The following is a 13,573-nucleotide window of genomic DNA, read 5'->3' on the forward strand; positions in this document are numbered from 1 at the left end:
TACCAGCAATGACAAAGTCAACTAATTTAAACTATTGCTTTTATTATAATTACACGGGAGCACAAATAAATAAGCACAAAAGTATTGTAAAATATTGCCAATGCACTAAAGAAAACAAATTGTTTTCAAATAACATCTGGTTACTTCAGTAGTATCAAAGTACATTTATAATTACATGTTACCTAAAAAAATCAAGTACAAAAATTAAGAGAAATTAAAACATCAGTGTTTATATTATTATGTATATAGAAAGGGCTAACAACACGTGAATAGAGAAATCTGTTAGCTAATGCTTATTTGCACAATTTTTCAGGCACATACCTGACATTTTTAATGAGTTATGAAAAATGTATTATGACATTCAGATTCTTAGATACGGTAAACATGTTATGTTGGAATGGATGTTAAATGGTTTCTTTTAAAAACCCTGTCTTTTAAAAATGTAGTGCCATTATCCACTAAAAAACATATTATTTTATATCATTTCTTCAATAGCTATTTGTTTTAATTTCTTGAAAAGAGCAAGAAAGTAAACGTACAATTGCTAAATACGTAAACACATTTTTAGTGCAAGATAACAAGACCTGTGACTTTACTGTGCTTTGTTTTTTATAATCACAGTGCACTTTACACCAATTGCTACACTATAAATGTTAACTCAAGGAGTTCCAAACAAAAGTAGTGCATACTAAACATTTTCATATATATTATATACAGTATGTATACTGTATGTGGGTGTATACACGTGTAAATGTAGATGCTTTTAGGGTGGGCAAACCCAGTCATATTTGGGAACAACTGAACACTTGAAAAAGATCTTCATATATTTTTGTTTGAGATAAATCCAACAATATTTCTGTAAAGGTGTTTCCCCTTAAATTTGAAACTGTGATATTTAAAGGGAAATGTAATCAGACTTTTTTTTTCAGATTACACACATTTTGCTACAATGTGATTGACCCAAATATCAAAGGGTTTTAAATCAATCCAAACAACAAGTCACAATGTTCAAGTCCAACATGGCAAACGTGTTATCCTTTTACTGAGTTACATAGACAGCAGTACATATCCTATGTGTACATATAGAATCTTATACATAAACATATTTTATACTTAGACATTAACTTTAATATGTTTTAGTATTTTATTTTGACTGTACACTTGACCTGGAAAAAAAGAGAGAATACCATATATAAACACAGAAGAGGTGTCAAACACGTGACATTGTAATCTTCTTAGAAATAATTGGCCTTGTTTTGACACTTTAAAGATTGCATAACTAAGCTCCTTGAAGGCAGGGACCATATCTTTTTGAGTATTCAATTCCAATGCTTCACAAATTTTTAAAAAATAACTAATAGATAAGTTTCTCAACAATGAACTGTTATTCATAAATTAATAAATTGTCCACATTCTACAATTAGCGATCTATTTTCTCACTGAGGGAAGATGTAGTGAGTTAATCTTAAATATTATAGGTACCATTTTTCTTTAGTTCCATTTAAATTTGGGGCACAATGTATTATGAATTGTTATTCTATTATACTTCTATTCCTTTGAAAGGGTACTTTCTCATCTCAGATTATCTACTGCTTAAATCACAGGTATTTTTTTTTTATTTCAAAGGTAGCCATAATAAATTTACAAGCTCTTTTCTATTTTAGGGAAGTGACTCACTTTAACATATAAAGGATATTAAAATTGGATTGTTAATGTGCACTCTTTTGATGTCTTAATTAAAACACTAACCCAAAAGGGTTGTTTAGCTTTATTGACTTGATTCCTAAACTTGCTCAGAGTCAAATCAAATTATATGTGAGGACGAGGCCTAAGCCAGAGTGTAATAAGAAAAATGTTTCTCTATTCTCTAGAAGCATTCAAGGAAATGATTTGGAACCTCCATGTCTGAAGTCCCATTGTCACTATTTTGAAATGGGAAGTTGTGTCTCATTGTATCCAGACAATTTCCGGATATTGGAATGTCTATAGTCTTTAAAACTACAAATGTGAACCTCTTAATGTGTTGTTTTGCTTCACTCTCCCAAATATTTTGTATGGGTGGACAATAACCTTCACTTACACAAATCGATCACTCACTCCAAACTTGCTTCCACAGCATGAATACGGGGAAAGAGAGCAACGTTCACATGAAGAACTACCGTGACAGCTCACAAGACTGGCTTCTGGCATTGAACAGAATTGCAGGATCTCCCTTCCATCGATTCTAAAGAAATTTGTCTCTTGTGTGCTAAGAAGTTTTTCCCATATGAAAGCATCTTACTGACAGCCAATAAAATTCTATTTCTGTAGAATTTGTTGTGAAAAGACCATTTCTCACAGGCATGTGCTCTTCCCACCCGATAACCATGCCATGATACCATTTGTTCTTTGGCACTACTAAAAAATATGAGCTTTATCTTTCCATAGTGTTCTGGCTGTCAAAGGAACGTTTTATCATCCAACCAAACTCATAGATTGAAGTGTCCTGATTGCCACCAGAGAATAAGCCGATTTTTCTCTCTATCCTAATTACCTCTTTTTCTCCATATAAAGAAACACAATGCAAAGAGAAAGTGAATTATAGAATGGCTGTCACCATGTGGGCGAAGCCTCAATGGACAGTGGTTTAGGCACCGAATAAAAGTTATTGAGTAATATTAGGGAAGCCACTTTTCCGGATCTTTCAATTACCTCTCATTGAAAGGAAGATTTGGAGAAATTAAACAGAAATGGTTGCCTAAGGTCAGATTTTCAAACAAGCTGCCTTCTCAGAAAATAATTTCCTTGGAAAAAAAAAAAAAAGAGTGCATGAAACCTGGCAACAACATGAGTTTGGCAGACCAAATGGGAATGACTGAATCCAACACAAATCATTTCAGTACCTCTGTTTCCTTCTTGACAAGTGGCCAGCATTAAAAAATATCTTCTGCTTTATTCAGAGAGATATGGGAAAAGATTGGCATCTGAAAAACACACTTGGATATGTGACCTAAATATAAATCTCAAAGGAATTATCCAATCATTACCATACTGAGCTTGAAAATACATGTACATACACCAAGATCATTCTCAAGATGCTGAGAATTGATGTCTCACACCTGATTAGACTGGCTCGAGTATAGATGGTCATAATAAGTTAAAACAGGCTACTATCCTGGATCCTATGCACATTTTATTTTCATTCTGATTCTATCTTATCACATTTTCATCACTCTTAGATTGGTACTCCATTGATTGTTGGGATGGAAACATAATCTCTAGTAAAACATGGCAGTAGGATTTATTCAAGCTACTTAAGATCTCTCCATGATTTCCTGTACTTGTGATCCTGCTTCTTCTTCTTCTTCTTCTTCTTTTTTAACCACCTCAGTTATATAAGCAGAACCTAAAACCTCAGTAAGCATTTTATGTATACAGTTCTCCTGCTGGGTACTCATTCACACAAAAACAACAGATACACATGCTCCCACTTACCCTTTTTCCTTATTCTTTCAGAATTCTAATTGGACATCAAAATATACATTGATTATAAAAGATTAAAAAATTATTTTATAACATTTCAAAGGCTTGAAAGGAATTATTACTGATAAAGCATCACTAGGTTTTTAGCAATATAGATTACAAAAATCCCCTCACTCCTGTTATATTTGGTTTTATTGAGCAGCACTGTGCTATTGCTGTCAAAACCCTTAGAAGAAAAGCCACTATGACAATGACTTCAAACACATACCTTTTCTCTCAGAAATATAATACTAAATTGATTGTTAAAGAAGAAATCACATACTGTCAATTTTAGGAAGCATAAATAGTAATTTAAATATACAAAATATATGAGATAGTTTCCTTTTTATCCATCCGTGGCAATATTTATATGCAACTAACAAGTTATTCTTAAAAGATATATAGGATTTGTTTAACTTAAACTTTACCACCACATAAAATCGAATCCACCCCATCCATCCCCTGTCCCCTGCATTTCCTGTTTCTTCCTTGAAACAAAATAAAATAAACAAGTGGTCATAATTCTTTGGTCATGGTGTCATAATCAGCAAGAATGGATGTGATGGTCATGCACAGAAGATTACGACCCAAAAATGTGGTAATAACTAGTTTGAAAAACTTAAGAAATACTAATTCATTAATGGACCTAAATTTTGAGAAAAAAATTGGCGTTTAGTGTACTAAAATATGTAAACGTATCTGTTTGAATGTTTATTTCTCATTTTCTGAAACAAACATACACATGAAAAGTTACTTAAACTCAGTGATGGCAGCGGCTATAAAGCCACTGGTCCCACTTTCTTGAAAGCAGTCGTGCTATTTAGCTTTTGATTCCTTGTTCCTTCCATTGTCACAGTGAACCCTGGTCTCCTCCAATCAGATCCATGATGCAAGGACACAAGTCCTGAAAGTCATTTCTGAAGGAAATGTTTTCTGCTGGGATATCCAAATATATCCTAATAACTTTCTCTGGAGTCTGACTAACCATTGCTTAGTATAAACAAGACAATATTGAAGAGAAATTCTTATAAAGCCAATGTAGCAAAAATATTGGCATTGATGTAATGTGGACGTCCAAATTATGCATCACATTTGCATTCATTTCCCATCAAACCCTTAAAAACCTACAAAGCAACAGATGTTCTTAACGAATATGATACTTGACTTCTACATTACTAGCACCAGATCATATATTATGTGATCGAACATGATTTATAGCTGTGAGCTCTCATACAGAAGCCAAATGTGGACAGAAAAAAAAATAACATCTTGAATGCAAAAATCAATAATAAAAGGCATCAAGGGATTACATATAAAAGAGATAACAAACCAGTTAATACCGAAATTATATCATATAGTAAAACTCTTGATATTTCTGTAATTTATATACGTTTCATGTGTATTATTTCAGGTGTCACCCATAAACTAGTAAAATATTTACATCTTAATATCTTTTGGATTCAAAATAATCCGGGATAAATCAGTGTCTTAATTGCAAGGATACAATTAATATACATTTTTATCTTGAACTTGCCATGAGTAGGCACAGCTTCCCATGGGTTTTCCAAGGGAAGCACTGGCATTCCATTCCGACAGAGAAGATATGTAACAGGTACTTATCGCATGACTGAGCCGACCTCCCTCTTCATGTAAAGTGATGCGGAGCTCACGCCATCCTGTGCACAGTCATATGGCAGTGTCCCAGAACACCGTTTGCTGCTTAGAATAGGGTGGAGGGCTGTACTTCTTCGCCCCTGCATTCTTCTTCCAGCTGGGCAGGATAGGCATGCTATCCTGTTTGCAAAGTCCCTTTTCCGTTTTCTGTCTAGCTTTTATTTCCTTGCACAAGCAACGCTTTTTCTCAATCATCTCAAGCATTGTATGGTCTCCATGAAACCACTGCATGCATGCCACCTAGCAAAAAAGAAAGAGTGAATACAGAAGCAAAAAAATGTAATGAAAGCATTTTTTTTTGCACTGTGCTAGTAGTTGTTTCAAAAAAAAATGTCACAAAAAAAAAACAAAACAAATGTCAGCTGTTCCTATATCTTTGTAACTTTCATAAAGCGAAAAAGTATGGGAACTATAAATAAATTTTGTACTTCAGTAAACTTTGTGATCTAACTCAACACTTATTTGGGCAAGAATGCTTTTCTAATATGTTTTAGGAGTTCACAAAATAGAGATAATCCTTTCTTATTTTTAAGCAATTTGCCTAGTCTTTACCTATTACCAATAGATCAATTCCATTGTCTCATAGGTCTCAATGTGTTGAAGTTCAATTATTGGAACTATTTTTTTTAGTGAGATCTAATATGAACGTGATATGTTTTGAAAACTTTAAAAAGAACATTTTTATTCTTGAAATAAAACTTGGATTTGTTTATTAAAAAGCATTTGGAATTAACACTTTTAATTACCAAAATGGCTTCTACCAAAATGACTTTGTATGCACCCAATGCTTGCAATGTAAAAGTTTAAATAATGTTTGGCAAAGAAATTTTTCCATATTTTTCGATGCTTCAGCCAATGTCTGACTTAGAACCATTGGCCTGTGCCATCATACTGACCCAGACACCCAGTTAGTTCCAGCACTTCAGAGAAACAGATTTATCAGGTCAGTTATGTACCAGGAGATGATTCAGAGCCGACAATATATTGACACACATACATATATTTCTAGACAGATGAACACTGCTCCCAGGTATATGTGGTCATGTCCCCTAACAACTGTTCTTTAGAACAGAACTACTGAGTTGAATCTGTCACACAAGGACAGCAATGTGATGGGGCCATGAATCCAGCATGGGGAAGCTTCCACTTTAATTGTCTGAGCAAATCTACTCTTGGCTTTAAGGGTTAAAATAGCTCACCTGGAATCACTGAATTACATGTTACAATTTTAGTATAAAAATCAGAGCAAATACTTAACATAATGCTTACTCTATACCAGATCCCATTCTAAGTACTTTGCATGGTTTCATTTATTCATTCCTCACAATGATGATTCTTTAAAATATTTATTAACCCATAATTATGTAAAATGAGGTTTAGAGAGTTGTAGTAACTTACTTAAGCTTACCGAGCCAGCAAATGGCAGAGTCGGGATTGGATCCCAAGAATTCATTTCTAACACTGTCCTTTTAACAACTACATTATACTGACTTTCAGTGTGTGTTTAGAAGTGGAAAGGATTGAGAAGATGAATTACTACAATACCCTCAATATAGAATGAGGAAGCTAAAACTTCAAGAAATTACATATGTTGCCCAAAGCCAGGCAGGTAAGTTTCTGGCATTCTGGCATGAACAAGGCAAGAATGAATTCTCATGATTCCTAATCCTTTATGGAGTGGGTAGGGTCTAGAGATAGAAGACAAGAATTCGAAGCCTGAATGTGTCAGAAATCTCCCAGTCACTGCACTTCTTGGTTTCATTATCTGAATAATCAAACTGGTAATATCTCAATTTTAGAAGTTGATGCAAGGATTAAACTGGATAATGAAGGTGAAGTCATTTTTAAAACACTAAACCATTGCCCAATTATCATTAGTGTAATACAAATACCTAGGAGTTTTGCATGTCTGCCTCTGTCACGCATGTGCAAAGAGCTCTTTGTTACATTAAATCCTCCCAGCCACTCTGAAAGCTTGGATTTATCTTCACAGTACAAGTGTGAAAGCAGAGTCTCAGAAAGTTCAAGAAACTAGATCAAGGTCAGAGCTTACTACATGTGATACAGACCTCTATCAAACTTAGATCTGTCAGATTCCACAGTGAATGTTCTTTCTACTATGTCTCCTGATTATAACCTAGAAATTATAATGATAGTTATTGCTGTAGGTACTGCCATTTCTAGGAACTACTCAAAAAATGTGAATACATTTATAGCTTTATGAGGGAATAAATAGTGCGTATCAAATAAATCCAAATCAGTGGCATGGACTTGGAGTCCAGAAGATGGCACTCTTAGATAAATATCTCTTGTATGTGCCTAATTTGATAGAAAGTTCCTTGAAAAAAATGAGCTGTTTTATGGCCATGGGTGTTTGCTTTTTAAATGAAAGCCTAGATGTTTGTTAAATTATTCCAGCAAATAGGTTTTTGTCCCAATATAACACTGCCAAAGTGGCTCGGAAATTTTTCAAAAGATTTCTTATAATCCATGCAATAAAAATACAGTAAGTCTATTTTGGTGGAAATACAAGCAAAATTTATTGAGTGACTATAAATTCTTAAAGTGGAATTTATAACACAGAATTCTCAGAGGGTAGGCCCCAAATTTTATCCATCAGCAGCCCCAGCATGCAGAACAGAATCATTAAGTTCTTGATAAAAGTTTTATGAATGAATAGAAGCCACCATCATTGAACAGTTTTTGTTAATTTTAGAAAGCTCACCAAATAATTTTCTTCTTAAGTAAAATCTCACTGGATTTTACACATTCCAACAAAATTGCAAAACCTCCAATCTTCTTTCAGGTAAGATATTTACAGCATCACTTTGATATTTGCATTGTATTTACTTTTCCACACAAACCGTAAATCATTTATTACTTAATTTTCTTTAAGAGTGTGAATCAGTACATGTCACTGCAAAATAATAATTCTCCTAGATTGCTCTAACAACAGTATCTCCAATATATTTCATAGTAGTCATTACATTTCACGTATGTATAACTGTATTACATTGTCCATAAGTATATGTTTTCTGTCAACTAGAAGTTTGTACTATATGAGTGTGTTAATTTAAGAATAATCCATTCTTTAAAAACATATAAAAAATAAAAGTCTAAGAATAAAGAATTATAAAGTATGATTTCCATATTCTTTACATTTTTATTTTAAAATAGATAAACGTCCATTTGATTGATATAATAGTTTAAAATATTCATAGAAGAAAATCAACCCCTTTTTTCAGATTGACTCCATAATATTAATCTATTTTCTTTTGGTTGTCAATACAAATTTTGTGAGAAAGCATTGGTCAATACATGAAGGAAGGCTAGATATTCTAAGAGAGTTTAAATACAGGTTATTAGAAAATAACCAATTTCTTAAAATTTCAATGTTTTAATAAATCTGTTGAAGAGTGCTATGGGATCATCTCATGTGAAGCTGTTATCGAGCATTTTTTTTCACTCTTAAGACACCAAAGAAAGTTATTACTATATTAATATGAGATAAATGCTTGCTGAATGTGATTCACTTGAGGGAAGACAAATCTACTCCCACGTTTACTTTTATAGAGCTTCTGTTTTTCAATATTTCTTTCTGGAGGGTGCATGCTCTTTTTAATTCCCAGAATTATTTTTTTAATATTTTATTTATTTATTAATGAGAGACACACAGAGAGAGAGGCAGAGACACAGGCAGAGAGAGAAGCAGGCTCCATGCAGGGAGCCCTACATGGGACTTGATCCCGGGACTCTGAGATCATGCCCTGGGCCGAAGGCAGGCACTAAACCGCTGAACCACCCGGGCTGCCCTAATTCACAGAATTAAACTCCAATGTTACCACTATGGCCATTTATGTGGCAAAATCTTTCCCTCTAAAACAAGTCTAAAAATTACATTTCATTCTGACAGTAAGATGCTTCAATTTGTTTGTCTCTACATAACAAATAGGATGGTAAGTAATTACATGCAGTGTGTTAAGAATACTACCCATGAAATATTTCATGACTTTGCTGTGTTTTTGTTTTATCACCAAATTCTTCTAAGCTTTTTAAAATGTGGCTATAAAATTCCATTTCACTTCCTAGAGTCAAAGGAACTCCGGGATCTGATTTACAGCAAGCATGCATTGGGAGACAATTGCTCAACTGATATGAATACAGTTACCTGTCTTGGACAAGAGTTTCATATTAATGTGATTCAACACAGGTAATATTCTTGGCTGAAGTTGATGGAGATAAAATCAAGGGAAGCTCTTCCTCAAGGAGGTGAAACGTAAGTCCCCATCCCTGATGTTCCAGTTACACACAGTGACTTCTTTCCAGAGAGTTCAGTATGGAAAGGGGGGGGGGAGAGTAACTTCACAGTGGAGAGCCCCCCAGACACAACAGACACCACACCAAGTGATTGATGGTGCTAAGTGATATCCATAGCACGGACCCTTGATATGAGGTGATGAGAAAGGCCTCTGTGTTCCTCCTCCCCAAAACCCATAATCCCAAACTAATCGTGAGAAAAACACCGGGCAAACCCAAATTGAGAAATATTCTACCAATATCAGTCCAGAAATCCTCAAAACGGTCAAGATCATCCAAAATAAGGAAAGTCTGAGAAATTATAATAGAGAAGGTACATGATATATGACAACTGAAATTGACTAATCTGGTACTGTGGAAGGGATCCTGAAGCAGATAGATAAGAACTAAGAAAATCTAAATAATGAATGAGCTTTAAACATACTGTTTCAACATTGACTCATTCATTGTGATAAATGCACCATAGCAATGTAAGATATTAACAAAGGGGGAAATGTGGTGTGGGTTAAATAGGAACCTTCTGCACATTCTTTGCAGCTTCTCTGTAAATTTACACCTGTTCTAAAGTTCAAAAGATATATTTTGAAGATATATACTTGAAGAGACCACATTCTTTCCAAATCCTTGTTGTAACTTATCTTTCACTCTTTAGATGGAAGCAACATCTAAATGATATAATGAAGAGTTCACAGCCTTGACTGGGATCCTCATTGTTGCATGACATTGAAAAGTCATGTATGACTGTGAACTTGTATGCACTTCCTCTACACTTTATACACACACACACACACATATAAAACTCATATACATATATATTTATATATTAATATATACTTTATATGTATTTTATGTATACATTATGTGTATTGCTACATGTGTCATAATCCACATGGCTGTAGGAGGCAGTGAACTAAATAAAACTGGCAATTGGATTGGGAAACTGAAGTACCAGAGACTCCTAATGATCGTAATTACTAATCCTTCAATACATGAAGACTAACATAAATGTCAAGGAGCCTTTAATTTACCTCAATCATTACTTTCTTTAGGAAATAACTAAATACTTCCTGATGTTGAGTATATTTCACCCAAAGAACAAAAGAATGATAATATTGCTCAATAATACATCTCCATAGTATTTATTTAAAATATTCAGCTGCCAAAATATGTAAACCATAAAGAGATAAAAATATTCTAACCTAAGCGCTTCAACACTAACATTTCACCAGTAAAAATGATGCCAGAATAAAATTGATAGAAGCAGGCATATCTCTATTGATTTGATTTTTGTGCCTCGTGAGTTAGTGTGTAAAAAAAAAAAAAAATTACCAAAGACTTAGGGAGGCAAAGCAATGTCAGGCAAGTGCCTTGTTGGCCTCAAATTTAAATTTAACTCTTATGAATAAAATTTAATTTCTTAAACAATAGACCTAGCACCAATACTAATTTTCAGTCATTCCCAGGATGGGGGTGGGGAATGTTCCATGCTCTTCTCTCTGTGTTAATTTCTCCAGCCACATTATGAGAAATCATTTCCAACACAGGGAATATAAGATTTAACCTGGCTGAGAAAGAAGTCAGAGTCACCAAATTTCTTTGAATTTTCTCTTTGCGCTGCAGAAAATTTCTCTGGGAGAGCATGGATAGCCTTAGTGGGGCAACAAGGAAGAACAAGCATGAAGGCTGGCTGGTGAGATTTGAGAAGGGAAAGCTAATTCTTCTGGAATTATGTGGCACAGTGAGTCCCCTGCATCTGTGCAGTCCCTATCCTTAGGTACCATGAAGTCAGCCAGAGGTGTTAATGAAACTAACATTGAAACTGTTCTTCCTCTCCCATGTAGTGGGGAAAGAGATTAATATTTTGGTAACAAAACTTACATAAAAAATAAACATGTAAGTAATGAGGTATATCTTCAGGATAATGGACAGGGGTTGGCAAAATGAAACCCATTTCCCAAATACAGCCTACTTCCTTGTTTTTGTACAGCCCATGAGCAATAATTTCCATTTTACCATTTTTAAGTAGTTGGAAAAAAAAAACAAGAATATTTTGTGACAACTGAAAATTATATGAAATTCAAACATCAGTGTATACAACGTTTTAACTGGCACACAGACATGCCCGTTTGTGGAGGTATTGTCTATGGCAGCTTTCATGTTATAAAGTAGAGTTACATAGTTAATGACAAAGACCACATATTCCACAAAGTCTAAAATATTTACTGTCTGCCCCCTTACAGAAAAATTTTGCTAACCTGCTAAGTAAGTGGCCAATTAGCCCTTGAAATATGTATATTTTAGAATTGTCTAATAGAAGACCACAAAAGATAATGTTAATATTGATGGTATAAAAAGGGCTATAAAACAAGTCAAGAGCATTGATTCATAAGTGCTCACAATATTTTTCATATCAAGTTTGGCTCATTAGATTTGAAGTCAGCTCTGACAATTAGTTTAAAGAAATTATTTGAGTATATCAGCTACACATTTTACAATTCCATCATTAAAAGAAAAAAAAACAATGTTGGAATTAAATAAAGTGGATTATCTGGTATAAATTCTCTAGGTAAGGGATCCCTGGGTGGCTCTGCAGTTTAGCGCCTGCCTTTGGCCAAGGGCGTGATCCTGGAGACTCGGAATTGAGTCCCATATCAGGCTCCCTGAATGGAGCCTGCTTCTCCCTCTGCCTGTGTCTCTGCCTCTCTCTCTCTCTCTCTCTCTCTCTCTCTCTCTCTGTGTGTGTGTGTATCTTTCATGAATAAATAAATAAAATCTTAATAAAATAAAATAAAATAAAATAAATAATATAATAAAATAAATTCTCTAGGTAAGAGACTTAATATAAGGTCAGCCCACTGTTTTAATAACCCTGAAGCAGTCATTTGCTTGTGTTATTGCAGGGATTCGACTTCAATATAAAAACAGTTTTGAGAACTTAAAAAAAATAATTCTAGTGAATTATATTTCTTTTCTTCTTTTCTAAATATGTTTTGGGAAGCTTTCAGCTTTACATAGTATAGGCAACAACACAGGTCCTCAATAAACCTTCTGCAAGTGACATAAATTAGAGATGGAAGGGTTATAATTACCTTCGCTTGTTAGCAAATTCACTAATAAAGTTGATTTATTACTTATGAAATAAGTGATCAAATCTATGTTACTTGATACTTAAACATTAAAAAAACCCTCTAAACTGTCTTTTTCTCTCTTTTTTAAAAGATTGTTTAATTATTTATTTATTTGAGAGAAAGAGAGAATGTATGTGATCTAGGGGAGGAGTAGGGGGAGAGGGATGAGCAGCCTCCTTGCTGAGTAAGGAGCCTGAAGTGGAGATTGATCCTGTGAGCCTGGGATCAGGGCCTAAGCCAAAATCAAGAGTTGGTCACTTAATGAACTAAGCCACCCAGGTGCCCCGCTATCTTTTTCTTTGAACGAGTAACTTTTGCTCCATGTATCTGTTATAAAATAGATGATATTTTGAAAGCATACAGAGGTGACCAACCATCATAGTATTTTCTATGTTCAATGTTTATAAAAAGGTACGTGCAGTCAAGTAATTCATATGACTTTATAATTACTTATAAATACCATTTAGTCAACTTTGGAGAGTATAAATTCAAAGTCAGGAAAATGATTCTACACGAATTGATTTTCCCCCCCTTTTTTTTTATGAAGGCCAAAGTGAAGCTATTTGAACAGATAGTACAAGTGTGCAATACACACACACACACACAAAAGGATGCAGTACAAAACAACAACAACAGCAAAAACAGGTAAAATAAGTGTACAATACAAAAGGCAGATATGCAATACCAAAAAAACAAGGGATTTTCAAGTCTCATGGGCCTGCATTTGATCCCAAGCCTTTCCATCTCACTTTGGTGGTATTGCCCAAGTGTTTTGTTTTTGTTTTTTGTTTTGTTTTTGTTTTGTTTTGTTTTGTTTGCCCAAGTTTTATCTTGTTTTCTTGCCTGACATATTATGGGAATTAAATATTCCTAATGTTAGATTTTGAGGACATTATTTGAAACAATAGCATCTTTAGTATATCTCTAGCTTTTCTGATACTTTTTTGCCTGTA

At 34.1% G+C, this 13,573-nt stretch overlaps 1 protein-coding gene across 1 annotated transcript in view; it reads right to left on the minus strand.

The window, feature by feature from the left end:
• Positions 1-5,169: 5,169 nt before the first annotated feature.
• The window catches only part of NYAP2 (neuronal tyrosine-phosphorylated phosphoinositide-3-kinase adaptor 2), a 255,393-nt gene continuing 246,989 nt past the window's right edge, over positions 5,170-13,573 (minus strand). The window contains exon 7 of the mRNA XM_055300507.1: positions 5,170-5,415. Within this exon, the coding sequence (XP_055156482.1) occupies positions 5,188-5,415 (228 nt within the window). The 3' untranslated portion in view covers positions 5,170-5,187. The remainder of the gene's footprint in view (positions 5,416-13,573) is intronic.

Source organism: Nyctereutes procyonoides, unplaced genomic scaffold, assembly GCF_905146905.1.
Source record: "Nyctereutes procyonoides isolate TBG_1078 unplaced genomic scaffold, NYPRO_anot_genome, whole genome shotgun sequence".
Classification (NCBI taxonomy): Eukaryota; Metazoa; Chordata; class Mammalia; order Carnivora; family Canidae; genus Nyctereutes; species Nyctereutes procyonoides.